The sequence below is a fragment of the Podarcis bocagei genome (genome assembly GCF_964188305.1).
Source record: "Podarcis bocagei genome assembly, chromosome: 6".
Taxonomy (NCBI): domain Eukaryota; kingdom Metazoa; phylum Chordata; class Lepidosauria; order Squamata; family Lacertidae; genus Podarcis; species Podarcis bocagei.
Genome location: NC_138130.1, coordinates 42,053,568 through 42,080,260, shown reverse-complemented (window position 1 = coordinate 42,080,260; position 26,693 = coordinate 42,053,568). Strand labels below are relative to the sequence as shown.

The 26,693-nt window shown below is 42.5% G+C and overlaps 2 protein-coding genes and 1 long non-coding RNA gene across 5 annotated transcripts in view; 1 reads left to right on the top strand and 2 right to left on the bottom strand.

Moving 5' to 3' along the window:
• Window positions 1-600, top strand: part of MAP3K15 (mitogen-activated protein kinase kinase kinase 15) — a 67,379-nt gene extending 66,779 nt beyond the window's left edge. For both annotated transcript variants that reach the window (XM_081199403.1, XM_081199402.1), the window contains one exon: window positions 56-600. In XM_081199403.1, coding sequence (XP_081055529.1) covers window positions 56-134 — 79 coding nt within the window. In that variant the 3' untranslated portion in view covers window positions 135-600. The remainder of the gene's footprint in view (window positions 1-55) is intronic.
• Window positions 601-662: 62 nt separating this feature from the next.
• PDHA1 (pyruvate dehydrogenase E1 subunit alpha 1) lies at window positions 663-16,211 on the bottom strand. Of its 2 annotated transcripts, XM_081199462.1 has the most exons (12): window positions 16,022-16,211; window positions 11,516-11,530; window positions 8,682-8,750; window positions 7,007-7,180; window positions 5,537-5,663; window positions 4,985-5,076; window positions 4,353-4,445; window positions 3,909-4,064; window positions 3,726-3,797; window positions 3,284-3,351; window positions 1,470-1,578; window positions 663-1,163 (listed from the first exon to the last, which is right to left on the bottom strand). In XM_081199462.1, the coding sequence occupies exons 1-12, from the start codon at window positions 16,079-16,081 to the stop codon at window positions 999-1,001; spliced, it is 1,200 nt and encodes a 399-aa protein (XP_081055588.1). In that variant the 5' UTR covers window positions 16,082-16,211; the 3' UTR covers window positions 663-998. The 2 variants fall into 2 exon arrangements, with proteins under 2 accessions (XP_081055588.1, XP_081055589.1); XM_081199463.1 differs by lacking the exon at window positions 11,516-11,530 and having other exon boundaries at window positions 16,022-16,209.
• Window positions 9,413-11,509, bottom strand: LOC308589925. The gene is made up of 2 exons (XR_014009560.1): window positions 11,153-11,509; window positions 9,413-10,824 (listed from the first exon to the last, which is right to left on the bottom strand). It is a non-coding gene; the product is annotated as an uncharacterized lncRNA (long non-coding RNA).
• Window positions 16,212-26,693: the final 10,482 nt, after the last annotated feature.

Genomic DNA, 26,693 nt, shown 5'->3' with positions numbered 1-26,693 from the left:
TTTGACTTCCAAACAAGAGTTTGAGACACTTACTATTCTTATTTTTCTCATACAGTGGTGGTATTCTTTGCCGAATATGGAATGAAATATTAAAGCACAGAAAACTGAATAAACTCTTGGAATTGGAAGCATAACTCTTATGCCAAGTTCTGAGAAATTGAAATGGGAAGAGAGCACACATTCCAACTAAGTTATTAATTACTGTACATACTGTTTATACTGGTCCTACAGGTTTTGCACTAATATATATATGAAGTTATATTAAAGTCGTGTGATGATAGCCTTTTCTACTAGTATACTTAATAATCATGTATTTTTTCAGATGTGTAAATAATACAGTAGCTTGGAAACTGCTTGCCTTATAGACTAAAATGTAGCCTGTGCACTTTAACCACTCATAGCAAATACATAGTGTTCTAGGCATGCCAGCTGCTTTTTAAAAACAATAATTGCTGCCTTCTGATATAATATAAATTATTACTATGTATAATTTTATAAGGAAAAAAAACCAGTTGGTACAAAGATCCTATGCAAAGAGTGGGTTACAAACTCACTCTAGGTGCATATTAAATAGGTAAAAATAAAACATGCTGAAAAAGGCTTCTTTTCGTTGCAAAATCATTTGGGATGGGGGGATGCAAATACAAAAACATACAAAAAGCTCATGGGAAATATCTGCTCAGGAAGTTTTAATATGCCTTTTTTTACTGTACGCAAGAGGTTTCAGCTAAATAACTTTCATAAATACAGCAATCCAAAACACAATGAAGCTTATATATAAATTAATAAACAATGCTTATTGACCTTTTCTGAGCAGCTGTTTTTTAGAATTCCACACTATATAATGCTGTGTCTCATACAATGGCTATTTTGCTGCCAAATGAATTTTCCCCATCTACATGAGAAATAGTTTTGCTCTTATTTCTTAGAGCAGATAAAAGAATTAAAGCCCAGTATAAAATGCATTAATTTAACTGGTTGCTGGAGTGACAATTCACTTAGCCCACAGATTTATATCTAATCCACTGATTTGGGCCACGCACCTCAAACGGTGGCTCCTTATAGTAGATATAATTGCCTAGTTCTTCCAGAGGTGGTTCAGGATCATTTGTGGCAAACTGTGCTGCGTCTTCAATCTCTTTCCTTACTTCCACATCTATTTCCTGTATGAGAAGGGGGAAAACTGTCAATGGAAACAAAAGACTCCATAGATTCCAAATACATCGAACATTATAAAACCTCAGAGTACTATTTACCTCTGTAGTACATGCTGGGGTTCAAAGTAAATCCGGAAACATTTAAGCCGCAGTTGCTGTTAAGAGTTTCTGCCCTCCCTAAGATGAAATCCTGCCCCACAGGATATATCCTATACCAATTCTGGCTTGCTGTAACTGATTTGAGGCGAAGACTTCCTATTGAACTACTTTTGCAAAATGATTTTCATCAAATTTGAAATGAAGGTTTATTACCTTTAGCTCTTCCACACTAGCCAAGTTGTTGTTCACCATTCTGTCCTTCAGAAGTGTAATGGGATCACTTTTGCTTCTCACTTCTTGAATTTCTTCCCTTGTTCGGTAACTGTAAAAAAAGACAAAACAATGTAACAGACTGCTGAACTGTTTGCAGTAACTGTTTCTGCCAAGCACTGGTACTCTTATTGCAACAGTATACTGAGGTAAGTCGGGTATTCTCTAACAAGCAGGACAAGTAATAGAGGAGAGCTTTCAGGAGCAGTTTTTACATCTGCTAATCACCAAAGCAGACTGGTCCTCTTGGCTATATTTTTTTAATGAGGGGAGTAAGCCACAAGGTAAAATAGGCATATAAGCTGGTAGCATGTAGTGGCCTGAGCATTTTAAAAATATATTATTGTTTCAGTATACTTTTTTCCAGAACAAAAAATTAAATGCACATGTCACTCTAAAAACAACTATCCACCTTCAAAGAGCATACTCCTTGTACCTCTGCATCACAGCTCTGGGCAGGGCTCCACTAACAGCAGGTAGCATTAAATGCACTCGGTGCTAAGGAGAACTATCACATGGGATACACAGATGTGGGGTAGGACCACCAGCTCTCCCTCCTGGCTGTGGGAAGCAGCTCCTCCTTCAGTACTTGCTACTCATGAGAGACTTTAGGCAAATTTCATGGCAAACTATTTTAGAACCACAGTATATCAATTAAACAGTCCTTCTGTACTACTACTACTCTTAGATATATTTTCTATGTACTATTTTATAACATGCATTTATATTTATACAGTTGAGTTTAAGAGTTTTCATCTTCGTTCAAACATACTGTGAAGAATTAAAAGCAATACAAAAAAAGGAAACGGGCATAGCAGATGTAATTAGGAATAGAACAAAATTAAGCATATGCTTAATTAAAACCTTTTAGCCAGATATTTGCCTACATTAAATTGCATATCATACCAGCTTGCAGTTTTAGTTTTTTAGGTCCCCTTTAGGAAAGCGCTATAACTGAATGGTAGCACATCTACTTTACATGCACAAGGTCACAGGTTCACTACCCAGCATAGCCTTGTAGAGCTGGGAGAGACGCACCTGAAAATCTGGGGAGGTGCTGCCAGCCAGTGCAGCCACTATGGAGCTAGATGGAACCAATGCCCTGCCTCAGTGTTAGCCAGGTATCTATGTTCCTGTAGGTAGCTATTAACCATAATGAAGCACACAAAAAGAAAAGCAAGATAATGGAAACAATCAAGTTTCTTGGGTATTTTTCACATTTGCCTCATAAAATTTGGGTACTGTCATTATTTTTTTAGAATGGTTGTATTCAGATGTAATAGCAAATCATAGTTTGCTGCTATTAGTATGACCAGGCACAAGCCGAGGGCTTATATGCTCCAACTTCTTTTTCCCTTTGTGCAACCTCTTGCATAGCAACAAACCAGCTTACACACAAACTAGGATCCTAAACCAGAAGCAAAGCTTGCCATTGTGAAAGACACACACCAAAATACATGGTTTGCAGGCTATAGCTATCCAAGAGAGGAAGGGTATAAGTCCAAAGTTTACACTTCCTCTCAACAGGAGATAATGATTTGTTGTTACCTGTACAGTCAGTCATTCTTCAGCTATTGCTTTGAATAAATAATAAAACTAGCCACAAAGGGCCAACATGCCCTTGATATTTGTTAAAAAGCCAGTAATAGGGAGATAAGAGGAGACGATATAGACAGAAAACGAGGGGACATTTGAACATACAGCTATTTCCCCCATACTATCTAGAGAGGAACCGTTTGTAATGCAGAGAGAAATACCTGACTCCAGGATCACTCATGCTATGTCCATGATAACGATATGTCTGTAGCTCCATCACAACAGGACCCTGACAAAATTAAAATTCAGAGGTGTTAATAACTTAAAAATAGTGACAAAAAATTGCTGATAAGACGTCATGACAACTAATCTCAATTGCGTGCATGCATTTTAGGGCTGCTGTTTAAGATCAGCTTGCTTCAGAGGGCCACAGACTGAAACGCTATCTCTTTCCTATTCCATTTTCAACCTAATAAACACTGGGGGTTTTTTGAAGGTTGCTTTGAGGTTCACAAGGTAATTATGGAGAACCTTCTAAACCCTGTGTTTTGGGTATACATTTTGTGAAATAAAATAGTAATATTTCTAACTTGAAAACCTCAGCTATACTTACATAATTTGTAAAGCAGGAGAGGCCCGCCACACACACAAAGCATAACTTACTTTTCCTGATCTGCAGTGGTCAGCAGCAAATTTTGTTGCTTCCCTTACAGCAAGAATATCCATGCCATCAACCTGTTGATTTAAAAAAAAGAAAAAGAAAAGCCAATTACATTTAAGAATAAAGTTGAACTTCCTTGAATGGACACAGTATAACTTTCACATTCCTATTTAAAATGTTCTTACCCTAATCCCGGGAATATAGTCTCCTCTCTTATAGTAGTCCGTACTGGCTGCAGCTCTCTCTACGGAAGTACCCATTCCGTATCTGTTGTTCTCGCAGACAAAAATACATGGCAACTTCCACAAGGCTGCCATGTTATACGTTTCAAATATCTGGCCCTAGAAGAATAAAAGGTTTGGTACGCTTTTAGTTCTCTCATGTAGCCATCAGCCTTGAATTACACATACAGTGGATGTTCACTAGACCATGACTGTATGTACAAGCAGGAACAAACTGGTGAGCCTTGGGCTTCTGCGCTCCTCTTTCCCCCCCAGATAGCAGGGAGAACAACTTGGGCAGTTTCATTGCACTTTGCACAAAACTGGACTTATCATCCATTTACATCTCCTTTCCACTTATGTGACTCTTAATTAATTTCTAACTACAGAGTAAAGCTTGACGCTTACCTGATTGGCAGCACCATCACCATACAATGTCAGGCAAATCTCATCTTTGCCAAAGTACTTGCATGCTAAAGCAATGCCAGCTCCTAAAGGAACCTACAATGAATTGCAACATGCAAAGGTAGTCAAAACAAACAAAGATAATGACCAGCAGCCAACAATAATGAACCATATGATAAGATACTACTTGAGAACAGAAACACTACGATTCCAGTTCTCATCCCTGGCACTTAATATGGAAGTATACCGTGGACAGCGGTATAAAAAAAAACCTGACGGATGAGACACCCAGCAGAATTAACAGGGTTACATTCACCTGACTTTCTCCCACTGAAAATCATTCATCAAGACTACCAAGCATTTTTCTGTTTCTATCGCAGGCTAGATGCCAAGCTGCAATGGGCCTAGCTAATTAGTTCTATCCAGGAATGGATGAAATTTGGGCTGTGTTAGATTTACATGGAAGAAATACTAGAGCCAGAACTGGGCATCCAGCATAAACTGGACATATTTAAGTCCACTAAAGTCACTGGGCTAACACACCTAATTATATATGAATTAGGTTATGGCCCAGATTAAAAGCAACACATAGTCTCTTCCCAAAGAAAAATATTGTTTTTATCAGAGAGCCTTACCTGGGCTCCAACAATACCATTACCACCATAGAAGTTTTTGGCATACATATGCATTGAGCCTCCTTTGCCTTTAGCGCACCCACCTACCCGACCTGAAATGATTAAAAATGGATCTTTACCATGTGATCTGGTGTCTACTAAATCAATAAGATTAAGATTAAGCCCCCCACACACACCTCAAACTCACTAATTGGATGGATTTTAAGATGATTTCAGAATAATAAAGGTTAGAGTTTCATCAAAACTTATGTTCTTAGGAGGGGACACATTTACAGCAGATGCTGACATATGGAAGGCATCCCAGCACAAGAATTTAGTGCACTGGTAAATTTGAATCAAGTGTAGAGAAACAAAAGCTGTACATGCAGGTATGAACCAGCCTATTGTTCCTTGGAGGAAGAGTAGAATAGGTGTGTTGCAATTCAGCAAAGTCCTACTAGGTTTCATTGTTGAGATAATAATTGAGCCTAAACCCCCCTCCATCTATGCACTATACATGCTACATAATCCCATTCCTTTTCCTGTTTACATATCATTTCACTGAACACAAACCTGTGAGTTCAGCAAGGATTTCTCGAACTGAAGCACCACGAGTGTATGCAAAGCCATGAGCCCGGTAGGCAGTAATCAGGTGATCTGTTAGATTTATGCCAGCCTCAATTCCAACACAGCAAGCTTCCTATGGTAAAAAAAAAAGCCTGAAAACAGTGTACAATGTGCAATTGTCCACAGGTAAGAAATAAAATGAAGAACGGTATACCAACTTTGTACCTGCAGCTCCACCACAGTTCAGGAACTGAAGAAACAGAAACAAAGACTATCTAGGGAAGATTACTGTCACAACAACATATGCATAATATGTTACATGATGCCATAGTCAAATGCTGGCAATGAAGGACCTTCAGGTTTTAGTGGAGAATATGAAAATAGTGTGATATTTAAGTGTGTGTGTGTGTGCTTGATATTATGAAAAACTGTCCAGGAAATATTTCCACCAGAGCAGGAAAGATGGTTGGGGGTTGGATACCACTGCCTGGAGGCCTTCCCTTGAGAAAGACTAGGGAAGCATCAGTGGCAGGGCTCAGCCAGTTCCTATCGTACCTGGCCCTTCTTGGGGACATGGGGGTAGTGTGCAGAGAGGCTCTTCCTAAAAACTGGACTTTCATATAACATGGCAGGTATAGATCTTTCAAAGAACAGCAGATGTTCCTTTGCTCATTACTACTGTTATGAACAAACTACTGAATATAGCTGTAATACACAGATTAATCATTCACTTTAGTTCTAACTTTAGTTCCAACAGATGGAGAAGAGTTTGGTATACACTACTCTTAAACAACAAGCTGGTACGATATGAAATATAGTTTTGTACTATTCCTAATTACATCTGCTATGTCTATGGTCAAAAGCAATACAAATCAGGAGAATGGACGTAAACATATGCTTACTTACTTAATTAAAACCTATCAACTGAGCCAGTTCAGCCAGTTATTTAATCTATTTAGTGCTAATATCTGGTCCTCTGTAGAGGTACAAAAGCAGACCAAGAAAACACCAGAAAGAAAAACTATAGCTCAGTGGAAAACCCATGGCCCTTCAGGTTTTGTTTTAGTCCAACCCCCATCAGTCCAAGCCAGAAAGACCAATGGTCAAAGATAGTACAGTCACATCTGGAGGGCCACAGGCTCACCTACAGCTGGGTCACAATGTGATCTGGTCTAATTCTTTCAAAAGTAGGTGTAACTTGACAGGGCTACAATTGCTGGAATTCTTTTGAAGGAAACTTCATCAATACTCTGTGAAGATCCACAAAGTACTACCATGGGAGGAACTAGAAATGCAGCTGCCACGATGGAAGGGCTAGACCTCTTCATTCTCTGTTTTTGCAAGTACTTTTAATTCTCTGTTTGGGAGAGTGGAGACATGCGATTTCTTCATGCACACCCTGCCCTTCATTAAAATGAAGAAGACGACAAAAACCTAGAGGTCTTGAGCATAAAGTCTCTTATCTCAGGCACATACCTGACCATCATATAAATGACAAAAGCCTCGAATAATCTTCTGTTTATACAACTGGTCTGCTTTCAATTCCATGCGTCGAATAGTCTGCATAGTTTTGTAATATTGCAGACCCTGCTCTCGAGTCATAACAGCTGTGGTGGGCGGTCCTTCCTCCAAGCGATGGAGATCATGTTTCTGGGGGAAATAAGATAAAAAAGTCAAGGGGGGTTTCCATACCAAAATGATTATTTAATCTTACTGGTTGCAGACTAGTCCTGAAGAAAATAAGAGTAACACTTTCTTAGCTAATACTACTCCATATTTTTCCTGCCTTTGCCTACTGTGCCCATGTGGCCAAGGCTCTAGTATGAAAGTATCACAGAGCATAAAGTCATAGTTGGTAGGTAATCTGGAACCACCATGGTAAAAGCTAGTAACTTCATTGACTGGGACCTCCAATTCTCTTAGGATGCTTGATAAGCAGGGCAGTCCTAGCCTGTTTTTAGGATTAGAGTACTTTCAAGGAAAGGGCAAAATATTTGGGTCTCTTCTGCTCAGGGGAGCGGGAGACTTAATGGGGGACACGACAAAGATTTATAAACCTATGCAGGAGGTGGAACAGGTGGATAAACCAAGGGAAATCTTGCTGACAGGACAGTCATCCAACAAACTGATAAACAGGGCAGACTACAGAAACTATTTCCTTACAAAACATGTAATTAATTTTTGGAATTGGCAAAGTATGGCAATAACTACTTGCTTTAGATGTAATTAAAATCTGTGCTATAAAAAATGGGTATTGATCCTGCGGGCACCTTTGAGGTCTTTCCTTGGCATCCAATGAGAGTGGTTAACTTTTGCTCCTTTGAAAAGTATACAGAGCTGAAGCAGGAAGTTGGAAGAGTGTTGTACTTTTCCATTTCCTCTTTCAGCGTTATGCACTTTTCAGGCCTCAGATTAATTATCCTGGATCTAACTTTTACACTGATCCCCTGGAAAGATGAAGTGTAAATGTATGCTATTCATTCTTTCATTGTACATGTATGTGTTTGTGTGTGTATCTGATGGAAAGTAGTGACTGCTGTGGTTGATGTCACAAGCTTTCAGCATACCTGAAGGAGCGTCTCCACCCCCATCGTTCAGCCCGGACACTGAGGTCCAGCTCCAAGGCCCTTCTGGCAGTTCCCTCCCTGCAAGAAGTGAGGTTACAGGGAACCAGGCAGAGGGCCTTCTCAGTGGTGGCGCCTGCCCTGTGGAATGCCCTCCCACCAGATGTCAAAGAGAAAAACAACTACCAGACTTTTAGAAGACATCCGAAGGCAGCCCTGTTTAGGGAAGCTTTTAATGTTTAACAGATTATTGTATTTTAATATTTGGCTGGAAGCCGCCCAGAGTGGCTGGAGAAACCCAGCCAGATCGGCAGGGTATAAATAAATTTATTATTATTATTATTATTAAAGAAGGCAGGGGCTGCCCCCTCTCACAAGGAGGCATTAAGCACCTCCTTAGCCCAGCCAGATGTCCTTTCCCTGCTAGTTTTTATCAGCCACGAGGGGCAAGGGTCCAGAGAATAAGTGGTTACCCTGAACGAGCACCTTGTCCACATCCCCCAGACTTACTAACTGACTTATAAATTATAAATTATGTAAGAAACACTATATACATTAGCATTTCTAAAAGTAATCAAGCTGCTTACCTTAATTTCAAATGTAGCCTCACTTGCAAAATCTGCATAATTACGAGATGCAACTACTACACGGGCAACCTTTTAAAGATAATAAAAAGATGGCTGTTAGTTTAAGGCACTTTTGTTTTTTAAAGATGTTCATGCCTTCACAATATAGAGAAGATTCCAACTTCAACATACAACACATTTGACATGATTGCAGACTGCAATGTATGCTCCAGAAACGATGTTTCTACGTGCAAAAGTATCATCCTGCATGATCTTGTCACACTTCTAAAACCGTATAAAAGTTTAAACATGTATGCTTACAACCACTGAACAACTAAGGTTCAAACAAGCTGCTCTGTGACCTCACTCCACACACGGGCACAGGTGCACAAACTCCGTATGCCCTGCTGGCCATGATGCAAAAGTCACCAGTTCAGAGCAAGCAGGGTGAAAGCCCAACCCCTTTGATCCTTTCCCGACAAAGAATACATTCTCTGCCTGATCCATGCTCTGCCCAAAATTTCCCATCTGTTTGTTCCATTATGTTAGATCATTTTCATGTTTAAAAACTGATGTTACTTAGTTCAAACGCCAGTGTTTCAGTGCTCAGATTCAAATAAAAATCTGGCAACCCTTAATGCAGAAGAGAGAATAGCATCCTGTGCAACACACTGCCAGAGGAGTAAGTCACACTCCTCACTGGAGTTTTTTAAAGAAGTGGGCAGGAAAGAGAGAGGACTTATGGTTAAGGGATATTAGGTCATAGTCGTGGTCAGTTCATTTATACAGTATACCACATTTCACAAAGATTTCTGTTCAAAGCTGTTCACATAACTGTCTAAATACAATACTAAACTAACCATAATTCAAAATTAAAGGAAGGAACTCGTCACAAGGAATCAAAGATGAATAGAAAAAGCATGAGGATAGACACAGAGGAAAAATTGGACTAGGAAAATCCAGGGGCCTGGAGGAAATTGAAATAGGAGAGGCATATCATAGCAGCAAACAAGCACTGTTTACTAGGTATATTATAGCAGTAGGTGTCTATTTGCATAATTGGTATGGAAGTAAAGAAGAATTAAGGAACAAAGTTGGACACACTGGAATAGGTAATATTCTTCCCTTCTTTAAACAGAATTTCCCTTCTTTGTGCAGAATTTAGGGAACTATGCAATATATATCATCACCAGTGCTCCCACCTATTATAGCTGTGTTACGACATATAAATGCAAACAATGATTGGCAGTGATCCTCATGCCATGTAATGTCTACGCAGGATAGGCAGGGAGTCGAGTTTTTTTTACAATCAGTTGTACAGCAGGGGTCACTAGCATGCAGCCCTCTAGATACAACTGGACTATTATTCCTAACCTCACTGATTGCCCATGCTGGCTCATGGGAACTGAGAGTATCAATAACATATGGACAGCCGCAGTTTAGCCCCCGCTGTTACAGAGGCGTAACTAAATGACAGCAGAACATATGACTACAGGAACCATTATTTAAGGGAGGTCACAACACCCTGTGTAGAGTGAGGGGGAAAATATTGCTTTGTGATTTCATGAAGTCTAGAACCTTTTTCAATAGGCTAACCAGAAATATTTAATCGCTACAGGATTGCTTATTCGGGTGTATATTTTAACAATCCCTGATTAGTCTCCATGGTAGCCATTCTTAAGATTTTCCTCTGTGGTAGGGAAAGAACTTTCTTTTTTAAAATATAAAGTGACATTTATGCAATGTGAGGCAGTGTCCAGATGGCATAACATTATGTCAAAACTAAGATTCATGATTTATTTCTCCTAAGCCAAAAAGAAATCTTGCTTTTTGATTCTGACTTGCAGAGAGTAATAAGTGCTGGTTTGAAATTATGCTTTATGATTTGTCCCCATTCAAGAAGAGGAAATGCTCAAGCTGCATGCACTAGAACATAACTAGTATTATTGCAGTTCTTAACCACCATTCATTCCAGGATGGTATAAACCTATAACACACTTCACAATAGCCTAATGCTGGAAGAAAAACAGTTAAAGAATAATTAAGAAAAAATCATCACTGAACAATTCAGCAGTGGATAACAGAAATGCCATATCAAGTTAACACTTCCTACACTAAATGTAGGTGGTTTGTTTATTGTTTATTTATCTTATTCCCTACTCCACTACAGTGGTGCCTCGCAAGACGAAAAGAATCCGTTCTGCGATTCTCTTCGTCTAGCGGTTTTTTCGTCTTGCGAAGCAAGCCCATTGACGGATTAGCGGATTAGCGCTATTAGCGGCTTTTAGCGGCTTATCGGATCAGCTGATAAGCGGCTTAGCGGCTTAGAAAAAGGGGGGGAGGGGAAAAACCCGCAGGAACTCACAAGACATTTTCGTCTTGCGAAGCAAGCCCATAGATTTGTTTTGCGAAGCACCTCCAAAACGGAAAACTCTTTCGTCTAGCGAGTTTTCCGTCTTGCGAGGCATTCGTCTTGTGGGGCACCACTGTACTGTCCCCTCTAAAGAATTAATAATATGGAGATGGAGTAAAAAACTTTATTACAGAGAAAAGAATCTGTGGCCCTCCAGAGGTTGTTTTGACAACAGCTCCCACCATTCCCAACCATGGGTCACACTGGCTGGACTGACTGCAGGAGGAAGTCCAACAGTACCATATACAAATATGTAAATATATTTGTAAGTGAATAAGCTGCTTACAGATAAACAATGCTTCTTTGATTAGTGTTGCATGTGAATACAAAAAGAAAACCAGTCAGAATGACAGGCAGAACTTTTTTATTTATTTATCAAATTATATATTGTCAGTTAAAATGCAGAAAGAACATACAAGTAATATAATTGTGTGGGTCTTACCTCACTAACAGCTCCCTAGAGCAGCAGAATTGGGATGGGTGGGGAAACAAAACAGAAAATTATGTCAGATACTATCACAAATTTTGGGGAAAATATTGCCCATGAACCAATTAGGAGCATCAAATTTTAATTCTTGTTTTTAATTAGGCCTATTTACTTTTATTCAGCAGTGGAATCTTCTCTATGTGAAACAGATTGAAAAACAGACTTGAAAATGTTAATCTAATTTTGTAGTATGTCAGTTCAACAGAATAAAGGCCAATACTTTTAAAGCAATAAGAGGTGTCTCTTATATAGTAACTGCATACAACACCTCTGCAATACAGTGGTACCTCGCAAGACGAATGCCTCGCAAGACGGAAAACCCGCAAGACGAAAGGGTTTTCTGTTTTGGAGGCGCTTCGCAAGACGAATTTCCCTATGGGCTTGCTTCGCAAGAAGAAAGCCCATAGGGAAATCTCCGGGGACCTCTTTTAAATGCTGGTGGTGGGGAGCAAAGACTTTCCCCCCCTCTGGCCTTCAGAAGAGGTCCAGGAAGGCCGGCGGTGGCCGAAAGGCTTTGCTCCCCACCGCCAGCATTTCTCCGCTGTCCCGGATGGCTTTTGAAGGCAGGCGGGGGGGGGCAAAGACTTTCGCCCCCCGCCGACCTTCAGAAGAGGTCCTGGACCTCTTCTGAAGGCGGACGGGGGGCGAAAGTCTTTGCTCCCCCCTGCCTGCCTTCCCGGGAGAGCGAAGAAAGGCAGCGCGTTTCTCCGCTGTCCCGGACGGCTTTTGAAGGCAGGCGGGGGGGCAAAGACTTTCGCCCCCCGCCCGCCTTCAGAAGAGGTCCAGGACCTCTTCTGAAGGCGGGCGGTGGGCGAAAGTCTTTGCTCCCCCCTGCCTGCCTTCCCGGGAGAGCAGAGAAAGGCAGCACGTTTCTCCGCTGTCCCGGACGGCTTTTGAAGGCAGGCGGGGGGGCAAAGACTTTCGCCCCCCGCCCGCCTTCAGAAGAGGTCCTGGACCTCTTCTGAAGGCGGGCGGGGGGCGAAAGTCTTTGCTCCCCCCTGCCTGCCTTCCCGGGAGAGCGGAGAAAGGCAGCGCGTTTCTCCGCTGTCCCGGACGGCTTTTGAAGGCAGGCGGGGGGGCAAAGACTTTCGCCCCCCGCCCGCCTTCAGAAGAGGTCCAGGACCTCTTCTGAAGGCGGGCGGGGGGCGAAAGTCTTTGCTCCCCCCTGCCTGCCTTCCCGGGAGAGCGGAGAAAGGCAGCACGTTTCTCCGCTGTCCCGGACGGCTTTTGAAGGCAGGTGGGGGGGCAAAGACTTTCGCCCCCCGCCCGCCTTCAGAAGAGGTCCAGGACCTCTTCTGAAGGCGGGCGGGGGGTGAAAGTCTTTGCTCCCCCCTGCCTGCCTTCCCGGGAGAGCGGAGAAAGGCAGCACGTTTCTCCGCTGTCCCAGACGGTTTTGGAAGGCAGGCGGTGGGGAGCAAAGACTTTCGCCCCCCGCCCGCCTTCAGAAGAGGTCCAGAACCTCTTCTGAAGGCGGGCGGGGGGCAAAAGTCTTTGTCCCCCCTGCCTGCCTTCCCAGGGGCTTTTACATCGCCCCGGACAGCGGAGAAGTCCTCCGCTGTCCTGGGCGATTTTAAAATGCCGCCCGCCAGCATTTTAAGATCGCCCCGGACAGCGGAGAAGTCCTCTGCTGTCCCGGGGTTTTTTAAAATGCTGGGGGTGGGAAGAAAAGCCCTTGTCCCCCCCCCCAGCCTTCAGAAGAGGTCGGGGGACAGACTGTCCCCGGACCTGGTCTGAAGGCGGTTTCCATAGGAACGCATTAATTGATTTTCAATGCATTCCTATGGGAAACCGTGCATCGCAAGACGAAAAACTCGCAAAAAGAAAAAACTTGCGGAACGAATTAATTTCGTCTTGCGAGGCACCACTGTACTGTCTGTCTTTGTGATCATCTACATTACAAGCAAACTACAACACAGAAATGCATCTTGTGCAAGTAAGTCATGATGTGTGAAGTATCCTTTAGCCAAAGCTTCCACATGTTGGGCTGCTAGAAGATAAAGGAATCTAAGGAAAAAATCTTTTGTAACCTTTATGTAGTTTAAAACTTGTTGCCAGGTATAAAACTGACATCTAGAGTGTGCATTATTCAAAGCAAAACCCCATTGTAAACTTCTAGCAGGAAAGAAAACCCACCCAGATTGCACATGTATAAAAGTGTTGAGCACTATTTGAGTACCTATTCTCATCGTGTTACATGTGCAAATTGCACATCTGTAAGTAAGTGCAATGATTGGCCTGATTGGTACGTTATGGTATGCCAAAGCTCACAAGTACAGTAAAATAATTAGATTATCTTGTCTTCTGTATTATGAGTGGGAAAAAGTGAATTATAAATATTACGTGCTTAGTCGGAAACTTCAATGGCACTTGCTCCTAGCTAAGTAGGTAGAGGTTTACAGTGAATTGTAAAGGAACTGAGATAGAAAAGGAAAGCCTCCCTGACAAAGGTACTCTTGAGCAAACCATGATCCTGATTGACTTCAACATCCATGCTGAGGCTAGTCTGGGACCAGTTCAGATTTCGTAACTTCCAGGGACTGTATCAGCTTGTTACCAGCTTGACACGCACAGCAGGATATACCCTTTACTTTATTTTTGTCCCAAGTGGGGTGAGGGGTGGTCTGAAAATGTGTGGGGTGTGTGTGTGTGTCAGAGCAGCTATTTCCCATTGCAGTGGTGGGGGAATCACAGAGGCTTATGGATACTGATAAGATTCCTGAATGCTTTAGGGGACTTCCTAATGGATAGAGTAGGTGATCCCGTTGAGGCTCTCATCTCACTGTGGAATGACAAGAGGAAGGGCTGGGATAAGAGCACGCCTGAGTGCCCTCTCCAGTAGTATGAAGCCCACAATATTGCCTGGCATTCTAGTGAGCTGTGAGGCTGGATGACAGCAAGAGTACTGTATTAGAGAGACATGCAGCAATAAGAGCAGTAAATAAGTCCTATTATGTCCTCATATAAATCAATGGAGAAATCCAAGATTTTAACGTAGCTGGAATTAAGCACCAGTGTATCCATTTCCCTCAATTCACTGATAGTGCCCTAGAAAAAGACAAAAGCCAGAGCTGAGTTGTGTGTGTACGCTAGAAGCAGAGGGAAGAAGCAGACTGAAACCTTTGAGAGAGAGAGACACATGCTTGATTTCAAGGCTGTGGCTATGGGAGAAAAAAGACCTTCTTGGGGTGTTAATGCTGTCAACCCCTCCATCATAGGCTTAGGATGTATATATGTGTAAATAAACCATCTATCATAAATACACCACAGTCTGCTCTCCCTCATGGGTAAGAGCCTGGAACCTCACACCACTCAGATATTGGGGTGGTGTGCATCAATAAATACAGTTCCTTGCCCCCATACTGCAGATAGAAAAGGGCCGTGGTTGAGTGTGACTTTTGAAAGCCATGCTCACAAAGACCCAGCTTTAAGCAGTCTTAGGCACCCCTGTAGGGTTGTCCAAATGTAGACCTCTATTGCATGTGGGGGGTGGGGCTGAAGCAGAGAGAGGGGGGGAGAGAGAGAGATTACAACAGCCCTGCAGTGCAGTCTAGCACAGTATTATATACTTGTTATGGCAGGAGAGGAGAACGCGGTTTCAGTTGAGAGAATGATTTATGGCAGTCCTGTAATGCGGTTCTTCCTCCCGTTCATTCTTTTTGCACGTGAATTAAGCGGCAACAGAAGAGCAGAGACACCTGTCGTCTATGCTTAGGTTACATTAGTGGGGTTGGGAGTTGAAATTAATGCTGATATATTTCACATCTGGCTCCCTTTGGTTTTGAGATAGTACACGGGTAGAGGAGTCTAAAAAGCCCGGGACACAAATAGAAGAGGCTTCGTTTGGTCAGAATCGAGTACATATACACTCCCAAAGTTAAGGCTGAATACTTTTGGTAAATCAGCCACTAGAGCCACTAGTGGGCAGTGAAAATTTGTGTCCCGGGCTTTTTAGACTCACCTGAAACCAAAGGGGCGCGCTGGTTGCGAGATGTGTGGGTGTTTTTTTTTTTTGTTTTTCCCAGGCCTCCTACTCCTATGGAAACTGGAGAGACGCTGCAGAATTCTACTGCGGGGCCCAAGATAACCCGACGGACAACACGCACCGCAAATGGAGGACACAGTGTGTGGGGGGGTTATTAAGAAAAAGAGAAGAATAAGGCGCCCAAGGAGCTTCCGGAGGTTCACTCGTTGAAATGCAACCGCTGCGAAATACGAGGCTCTTGTACCATCTGCACCTGACCCCCCCCCCGCGCGCGCGTGAATTCGCCAGGAGGCCTCGGTCCCAAGAGGCTCGCGCTCTATTCCTCTCGCGAGGCCTCCCCGCCCAGAGAGGAGGAGGGAGAGAAATAACGGTCATTTCGCAGCTGGCGCTCGAGGACAGCCACCCCCCACCCCCACCCCCCGCCTCGAGAAGCCGCCGCCCTTCCCTCACGACCTTCCGTCCCCCAGTGCCTCACTCACCGGTCTGTGAGCAGCCGGGCCTTGCAGCAGGCGAGAGAGCGCGGCCAGCATCTTGCGCATGGGGTGCTGAGTGGTCGCCGCTGAAACCCGGCACCCGCGTCCCGGGTTCAAGCCCTCTGGGGCGCTACCACGAAGGCCGGCAAGTCTCCTTCAGGCGTCTGCCTTCCTCCGCCGCGCCCCGGCCGACCAGCAGCTTGCCCGGAGTGTCAGCTGAGGAGGTCGCTCTCGCTCTCCCTCTAGCGGCTGTTGCCGCCGCGATAAGAGGCCGACAGACGCAGTTCCCGGAGGTTCCCTCTTTCCTGAGGGGGGAAACCGGATTATATAATTATTACGTTTTCTTGGGTTTGGTTTTAGCCCGAACGGCCACAAGCGTCGTTTAAAGGGACTGCTCTAATAAGGAACAATATTAAAAGGGACTTCTTGTGCACTGCACAGGGAGAGCGTCACTGACCAGGGCTAGCGCTTTGGTTAGGGAGGCCACGATCCTAAACACTAACCTTGGAATTAGCCCCATCGAATTAATTTATTAAAATAAATGCTGTTAAGAAGCTGTCGTGGCTTCAGTCACCTGACATCAAGGACCGTGTTCCGCAAAAGTTTATTAAGAGTGGACCCGCTGAAATTAATGGACCCAAGTTAGCCACGCCCATTAATTTGAGTGGGTCTACTCTTGAGTAAAAGGTCGTTGAATGTAACCCTGGCCTAGACCATTGAGACAGGCTTCAGAATGGCTCTTGAAGGGTTAGCCACTTGTGAACTTGGCCTGCTGGCCAGATGCAAATCCCCACCTCTGCAGTAAACAGTCGAGATTATGAAAACAAAAAAGGGAATTGGTATGATTGGCTGAAGGCTCTCCTCCTCCTCCTCCACTACCTTAAGCAATGTGCTGCAGGGTGTGTGCATCTCAAGCAGTGACCCTTATTTTGAGAGCAGTAGTGTTATGAGTAGGGCTGTGCCAAATGCTCAAAACGGCGTTTTCCACATAAAGGAGTGGGTGGGAGTTAGCTCAACTACTCCCTTCCACGGCTCCCCCTTCCTTGCCTACAGCCCTTTTGTAGCAATTGCTGACTGTTCATTCTATTATTGCCCCCCCTCCTTCCCATCCCCCTTCTAGGGGATGCATAATGTACAGTCATGCCTCGGGTTACAGCCGCTTCAGGTTGTGTTTTTTTCGGGTTATGCACCTGCCGAAACCCGGAAGTACTGGAACGGGTTACTTCCGGGTTTCGGCGGTCACGCATGCGCAGAAGCACTAAATCGTGCTTTGTGCATGCGCAGCAGCGCTGAATCACAACCCACGCATGCGCCGATGTGCCACTGCGGGTTGCGAATGCTGCGGGTTGCAAACGTGCATCCCACATGGTTCATGTTCGCAACCCGCAGCGTCCACTGTATAAGCATGAACTACAAGGCCAGCTCAAGACACAGCTAGTGGAACCCCTCACCACCCAAATCCCCAAGGCTGATCAAATTATTTTGGCACCTGAGAAAAAAAACAAAGTACTTTGCCCCACATTGGCAGTAAGAGTACAGTAATAATACATTAAGTCACTAACAGTTGACTGCTCTTTTATGACACCAAAAATCAGCTGCCTCGCCCAGCCTAATGTGAGCCTAGAAAACCCGCAACCCATCCAAGAGAAAACCAACTCCCAGCCTGTGCAGGTGTGCCACCTGCAGAGCTCTCAGCAAGCAGTTGGTGATCTCTTGAAGTGTGGCGTCCAGTAACGAGCCAGCAAGCAATATGCTTCAGTACAAGAGAAAGCTCCTGGTCAGCAAGTACTCCATTTCTGAGAGGGAAGCGTGCTTTGCTCCTCTCCCAAGATTGGCCATCAGCAAAGCAAAGGCTGTGTCAGCTACAAATGAGAGACAGTAAGACAAAAGACTAGTAGTTTTGGTTTAGGGTTACACTTTGCCTGATGTAAGTGAACAGGGGGGAAATGTGTCTGTTTTGCAAGCTTTGGGGAGCGCAGAGCACAAGGTGGGCTGTCTGTTTTATGCTGCAGAGAGGGTCGGACACAATGTTTGGGGTCTCTTGGAATCTGATGCTGCAGCCATGGAAAGAACAGGACCCTCTTGGAATGTGGATGCTCTGCACCCTCTCCATCAAGGGTCAGGCTGTTGATATGTGTAAATAAATCATATATAATAAAGACACCACAGTCTCCACTGTGCCTCATTGTCCAAAAGGAAACATAGTTCCTGGGTAAAGTGTGCCTGCAAATCCTGGAATCTCACACTGCTTATGGCAATTGCGGGTGGCATGTGACAATATTTTCTGCACAGGAAACTGCTTATATTTTGAAAATTCAAAGATAACTGAGTTTTCATGTAAATAAAGTAGTTAACAGAAATTACTTCTATAAATAAAACAACATACATTACAAATGAAAACTACTAGGAGTGCAAATTTTTTTTAAAAAAAGTTTGCTGAAGTCACAGAAAATCTTATTTTTAAACAATAGCTTAGCTGTAGCGTTGAAAAGAACTGACACGACATTAAGATTAGTGTTACAATAAACGTGTGGGATTCATGTTCTAATAGCGGTTACTCCGTAACTTGGCACTTCACATAACTGAAACTGCCAGGAAAAGGTAACTATATACATGTTGGAATTCAGTCATTAGTAACGTAATGTTAAAGTGCTGCACAAGTATATGCTAGTGCTAATAGGGCAGGAATGTCAATATGATAAATGACCAAAGGGGGAGATTTGGAAAGGCAGCAGAATATTTTTCAAACAATCATCATGATACTCCCAGCTGAAAGTAACTGTTTGGTGCAACGTTTAATTGTTGAGCAAGAATGCACTGCCATGTGTTAGTTTAGTATTACTGCACCCAAAGGACTATATGAGGTAAAATGGTCATTGTTTTCAATAATCCTGGGTGGGAACACCATCATGTTTTGGATGAACTCAGTACTCCTAATTCTGGCTGAAACATAACAGAAAATATATTCCTCTTTTTAAAAATCACATTTCCCATTCTTTGAAGTTACTTAATTGCTTTAAAAAATCATACTGCTTACTACTTAAGACTTTGGCTGTGTCCACAGAAGCAGTTACATCAGGTTAGAAAAAAAAATCATTAAAATGCTTTTGATTCTTTTCTGTTCTGATGGAAAGCCAAATCATATGATCACACTGTGCGGCCTTTTGCTTGTTTTCCAAACTGTAGTAAACAAATTGTCTGGAAAACAGATTACTGTGAATCACTGAATATAATGGATCACTCTTCAGCAGACCAAGTTGTGGACATGGTGGCATACAGAATTGTAGTGTGTATGCATTACCAAATTATCCAGATTACGTATTTGTTACATGCAATGCTATTTTTCTAGAAAAAGAGGTGCCAGAACTCACCACAAATACCTCCCTTATTCTCTTAGAATGGCAATGGCACCCACCTGAGAGGTGCTGCAAGCCCTGGTTATATGGTGGACAAAATATAGTCCTTTCTCCCCTCCACCACCCTTTTAAGTGAAAACTAAATTTCCCCTCCACACCAACGAAATGATGTATCAGGCACACCATATGGTGGCACTATGACTTAAGGAATATAGTTTGCTTTCATTGTTCAGATGCCCTCTTCAAGTGGTTATTAAAGCACAGCTAATAATAACAACAGCAGTAATTCATGTGCTATAGGTTGCTTGGTTACTTGAAAAAATTAGTATTACAACATTATTAATGAGACCGCCCAAGAACAAACTTCTTTCAGGGCAAAGGGTGTGGTTGTTTAGTTGTAACAAGCATTTAAAGTTTGTATTCTTCCTTCCTCCTTTTTTGAAGGTACAGTTAAAATAATAAAACCACTTTTATTTGTCTTTCCCAGACATTCAGTGCCTCCAAGCAGGTGCAAGTTTTATCCTTATCAAGAGGTGATATTTTCAGGATTACTTTTCCAATCCTTGTTTGTTTGCTGCATTTATGTACCATCTTTTTCTCCATGAAGCTCAAGGAGGCTTACATGGTTCCTCCCCTGTCTAATTTAACCCCCACAATAACTCTGTGAGGTGGGCTAGGCCGAGAGTGAATGACTGGGCCAAGGTCACCCAGTACACTTCATGGCTGTGTGGGGATTTGAACCCTGGTCTCCAGGTTCTAGTCCAACCCTTTAACCACTGCACCACACTGGAATAACAGTGACCAGACTCTTCCTGTTAGTAAATCTGAGCAGATTTACGTAAATTCCCTAATGTCTGCAGACCAGACAATGAATGTTCAATGTGCTAATACATCATACGTCTCAAAAGTGGAACTGGTGCACAGTTATACAAAAACTAAGCTAGACGGGGCTTGAGATACAGCACTTTTTAAAATCCAGCAAGTCACAACTTTGTTTACAGGGCATCATGTGTTGCTTGCTGGCCGAAAGAATTCCCCCACTTTCACAATGAATCAGTCAAAATGAATGGATAGAACTAAACAAGTTTTCCCTCACTGTCGTTTGTAGCCTTCATTCACCCAAGCTGTGTGAAGGGTGGCTCAGCTGACTAAAATGAGCTAGACACAGGGCAAAGGTCTGCATGGATACTGCAGTGAAAGTGCTCAGACACTAGACCGCCTTGTTGACTTGGCATTCCAGACACTGGTTGACGGTGTATTCCCAACACTGAGCATGCACATTGCACATGAACACGATGCGTTCTAGAAGCCCCCAACCTTTTCCCTATGTCAATATAGGGTAAATATTAAAACGTTTCTTATGTCAATATTGTGCAAATATTAAAACTGGTGCAGGGTGAAGACAGGGTGGGCCAAGGGAGGAGGAAAGTGTAGAAGCACGGACTAATCAGTCAGCAATGTGCCAAACTGTCCAGCTGCCTGGAGTACTGGAAAACCCCAAAGGCTGGGGTGTGGCATCTCTAACTGTCATAAACACCTATTGTCTCTTCATTCAGCATCTTGACTCCCCTCCCCCATTACACTGTCAGAAATGGACAAACGGATCTGGGGTTGTGGTCCCTTTCAATCTCACTGCAAAACAGAATTCCTAAAGCAGTCCCAGCTATTTGTCTGGTAGGAACTTGATGCCAGAACTTTTGCTTCTTTAGAAACTGACATGAATACAGAGAAAAATTGATTGTTCAGACATGACAGAAAGCAGCACAGGAGAAAACTGAAAAAAGGGAAAGACGAGTATGTAACTTTAAGTTAAATTCAAATGCCTATACTTCAAAATTATTCATTAAAGGGTTTGCAAAAGCTTAAGAAAAGGAGGCACAAAATCAAGCTTATATAACAGAATAAGAAAGCATCAATCTTGCAAACATCTAACAAACTTGTTTTATTTGTAAATAGGAGGAGCTGACCATAATAAATTGCTCCAGATGCAGCCTCTCCTGGGCAATGAGTCATTAGTGGTAATAAATTGAATTATACAATTGCTTGCCTCTACTCATCTCACCATTGTGGTCCCTGATACACAACAGTATGTTTACAAATATTTACTGTGCATATGCAGGACATGTTTTTTATACCTATGAAGTGGCACTCATTTAACAAAACGTTCAGAATTTCATTAAAAATACATGACAGACAATGACTTAGAACAGGCCCGTCTCAATCAATGGAGTTAAGTTTCAAGATGATTATACCAATGTGGGGGGGGGGGAGGGGAGAGACGTTTAACAACTTTTAACAATAAACTTCCTACATTACAATAAATGAATTAAGTGAGGCAAAAAGGCAGCAAATTCTTCTCCAAGAGCCCACACATTCATGCAGGCCTAGTAAGCCATAGTTTGGCTTACTGTGAGGTGAGAGCCAGGTCAGTGATGGGCCAGAGGTCAACCTGTGAGCATTGTGGCTGAGTGGAGATTTGAACCCGAGTCTCTCCAGACCTCGTTCAATTCTCTAACCACTGCATCACACCAGCTTTCAATGTGCTACGGTGGGCTGAAGCATGCCTAACTGTGTGAATTATAGTATCAGGTTATTAGTTAACAGAATGAATTGTGTTAAACTGCAAAAAAGTGTAACGTTAATGCCAATTCACATGAACAGTTAGATGTATGGTAGGTACTTGATAATCCACCCTGTGTCAGATTCCTGTGCTGTCTGTGTTGCTAAACAACTGTGTTCAACTGCCACCATGTGGAGAATTAAGGTTTTTATGCACACAGTTGCAAAGATCTTTTGGTAATATTGGTGGTGGCATGCAAAAGATGACTGCAACCCTGCATATTTCTGTACTTCCACACAACTTGTTGACAATCACTCTGTGTCTGAACAATATGGCTACCCATAATTTTCTGAGATTCTCTAGGAGGTGTTTATGTTTTTTAAACTGTGGGATATCACCACTTGACTTCATTTTCTCCTCAATTAGCTACTTCCCTTTTCAATTGGTTCTTCGCTGCATTCTACCAGCCAAGCCTTCAGCTCAGTATATCAAAGCAACCAATTCTAATGAGTACCTGCTTATGACAGTCCCAGCAATGCTGGATTTAGGGCAGTGTAGCAGTTCTCCTGCCCAAGGCGCCAAGCTGAGGGGGTACATAACAACAAACAACCACCACAACCACCACCACCACAACACAACAAAACAAAACAAAACAAAACATCTATCTTTATACAGATATCTAATCAGTTATTGTGAAAATAAGAAATATATGGGGGGGGGTGTTGTTTTCGCTCAGGGTGCCATATTACCAAAGTCCACCCCTGCTCCCAGGCCTTGCTCCCTAGATGAAGGGTTTGTATGGATGTGAGCAACACTCTGTGGGATTAGAAAGTAGCCTATTGTACAGGGAACCACATCCACTGCCTGGTTGTACCTCTTGGATAAGGCATCTGGAAAGTTCCCACAGGGAATGTGGCCCCTAAGACTGAAAAGATTGCCCCACCACTGTTTAAAAGCGAGGACTACAAAATTTAAATCTATGTGAGGACTGGGGAGGGGTGACACACTCACAGCAACAGAAGTGGAAAGTAACTTTATAGCAAAGGCATTTGGAACCTATTGGAGAGATATGCGAGGAAGGAAGTTCATAGTACCAATTATTTTTTCAACTGTTTCATATATAACAAGGATAGACAAACAGATTGTATGTTTGGGTGAGTGTGTTTCCATGATATTTGTGCATAACTAAAAGAAAGGAGCTTATTAAATGTTGAGGGGATGGAAAGAGTGGCGTGTGCCAGACCTTAAATCATAAATAAATTATATCTTGCAAATATGGATTTTGCATTATTAGCTGCAGAATACATTCCTTTTTCAGTTTCAGTTAAACCAGTCTAGATATCTTTGAGGGGAATAACGCTACTTTGCTGGAAAATATTTTCCACACTATATTCCATCTGCCCTCACTGACTCTTAAAGGTAGTTTGTGACAAATGGATAGTAATTGCAAACTATTTCAATGTTGGTTTCCTTGCAGGAAATCAAAAGGAAAGAGATAGCTGAGTGGGAAGCTTTTATGTTCCAGGCTGACTCTTCATATCTGTGGTAAACTCCCTTGATTGGGGGCTGGGGTGGGAAGGGAGGAAAATGAATAGGGAAAGAGAGAGAGAGAGAGGGAGAGAGAGAGAAGACTTAAAAGCATTTCCAAATGGTTGAAACAGATGACCAGAGGCAGAATCCACTGGAAACTTCTCATTAAGTATAATGAGGATTGCGCATGAACCATTCCTGGTGTTTTGTGGCCAGAGTCATCTGCTTAAAGTGTTACTATACATCCCAGTGATCACTCCATAAGCCTGGCCAATTAAGTTATTGCTAGAAGTTCAAATCAATCTATGTTGGATCGGGTGTATATTTCAAATATGTAAGGATCCATGTAAAATATGTTCTGTTTCATTATAGTCACTATATGTAAAGAAGACATAGTAGGCAACAGTAAGCTCAGCTTCAGTACCAATACAAAAACAAGGGTTAAATATTCCCTGGCAGTGACGTGAAAAAGAGCCTTGTCTGAAGATCTTGAGACATAGGCAGATTGGTCGAGAGAGAGAGAGAGAAGTGCCCTTTCAGGTAGAGTGGAAGGTGGTGGATACTCCTTCACAGAAGGCTTTTAAACTGAGGTTGGATGACCATCTGTCAGGGACTATTTTGTTGTGATTCCTGCATTGCAGAGGATTGGACTAGATTACTATTGGGTTCCCTTTCCAACCCTGTAGTTTGATGATGAAGAGGTATCTGGGTTCCAAGCCATTTAAGGCTTTAGAGGTAAGGACCAGTTCCTTAAATTGGCCTCAGAAACAAACAAGCAGCCAGTATAATTCTTTCAGAATTGATGAAGTATGGTTCCACCTGACTCTACCAGTTAAGTCTGGCAGCTACATTCTGCGCCAACTGAAGCTTTCGGGTCATCTTCAAGGGCAGCCCCATAGGCAACATATTACAGCACTCTAAGTGAGAGGTTACTATAGCACTGTGGCAAGACTATCCCTGTCCAGGAATGGTCATAGCCAGTGCTTTTTTTTCTGGGGGGTACGCATACCTCTAAACTTTTTGTGAATATTTGTGCTTTTGTCCATTTACTGTATTTATTTTTTCTGATTTGAACTATAAAATGGTGATTTTCTTGAGTCAAAATGAGAGGACCCCTAAACATTTTTTTAGAAAAGAAGCACTGGTCACAGCTCGAAAACTTAGCAAAGTTGTTTTAAGGCACTATAAATAACTGTGGTATATGATTGTCACACTGATAGATAATACAGTTTTGTCTAGGGTGCTTTTGATATACGATTAGAAAGATACTCAGTTTAAGATTTTTAAATACACAATAATTCCAAAACTAGAGAAGCATTGTATCATCATGTACAACATTGTATTATGAAGAATGGAAGGGGGAACAACATAGTGTTTTAGGAATTATAACAAATGTGACAAATCTAGGACAAATTTTGAGTAATATGAGAAGAGTGGGTATAAGTTTTATTATGATCACAGAATTAGTTAGCTGTCAATGTCAACAGTTGTTTTCATATCCTTAGATTTAGTAATGTTTTTTTTTCCATTTCTGCCTTGATTTATATCATGACTCCTACTACTAATTTGCTCCTAGTTGCCAAGACTTTCAAGGATTATCTGGATAATACCCCTGTTCTTACTATTTGGCTTCTACCACAGTTGAAAGAATATTTATAAATATGCACATAGCCAGACAGCTTCCAGTTGGATATACAACTGAGAAAATCAAGAGCATAATTTCCTCCTGCAAAGGTCTGGAATATATTAGCCAGCCAATTACCTTCTGGTCCACCATTTTTCCCAGACATTAAATTGGGAATAAATTACTCATTTGGTTAATAAAAGAAGAAGAAGGACCAGTTTGTATCCAAGCCCTGCCCCTTTTGCAACTTGGCCAACAGCCTCAAATACATACAGATGGGAAAACCCTGCAGTAGACCACGGAAGTGATTATTCACTGCTGAGAGCATGACTGTGTTATTTCAGCAGATTTTCATACCAGGGTTGCTAATAAACATTATGCTACACTGGGTTGCCTGGTCCAGGCTCTGAGAGCTTTTTCTGCTTTTTGAGGGCTGTATAAAACAGAGGATTTTGTCAGATGTGACTTTTCCCATCATTTGCCACGTTTTCTAATGGGTAACAACTCTAAAAGAATGGCACCCTTGATGCAGTTGTATGAGCATATCCACTGGCTTAAAGGTATTGCCTAGTCTCAGTTAACCCTAGGAAGTGTAGCTCTGCGATTGGGACAAAAGTTCTTAGAGAAAGAGAATTGCAAGCATCTTAAACAAATTACAATTACTAGGATTCTTTCAAGGAAGCAATTGGGATGTTGGCTGCCTTTTTAAAGGGATATGGTCTATGTCAGAGGTATCTACTATGGCATACTCCAACTTCCATCAGACCTTACCATTGGCCAGGCCAGTTGAGTTTGATGGGAAATGTAGTCCAACAGCCACTGGAGAGGTTGGCTACTCCTGGTCTACAGTATAACAATATAGACTTGGTTTTCAGCCAGTCTGAGTTGTTCATTCTCAAATCCAAACATCTGACACATCTTCACTATCCTTAAATATGTTGATCTTGCATCAAGTCCTCTCACCAGTAATTCCTTTAACATCATTTTCGGTCCAAGTGTAGATTTGTGTGAATAAAGCACAGTGAGCCAGAACTTTGTGACAGGATCTACATGTCGGAAAAGGCCACTTATTTCTCAACACATTTCATGTTTTCTTCGGCATCATGTAAGGCACTTTCATCACACACGTATTTTCTCATATATGGAAGCCAAACTATTTTAACTGAAAACCACAGAAATTGTTTAACAACAGTCCAATACACTGCTGAAAGCTGACCCTCTTCCTCTGGAAGCCTATCTGCATAATCAATTCAAGCCAGAAGTAGGAGCCTGCAGGCGATTCCTCCCCCCACCCCCCAATAAATATTTCTGATTCAGAATTTTTCCCAGCTAATTTTCATTCACTGACAAGCCAACTGCTGCATAAAGCTGAAAGTTACTTGAGAACTGGCTTAGTGAGCAAACAGATGGTAAAACTGTCTTACTAAGCAAGAAAACATCGCTGTGCCTTTGGGCTTCATCTTCAGCCAGTCCTGGGAAAGAAGCCTACGAAAAGCCACTGGCTGCTAAGGACAGACTGGAGCTTCTAGTTAGATTCCTTGGGAACTGAACAGGAATTGAAGAAGAGCACTGCTGGGCCACAATAAAGACCATTCAAGTCTAGCATCC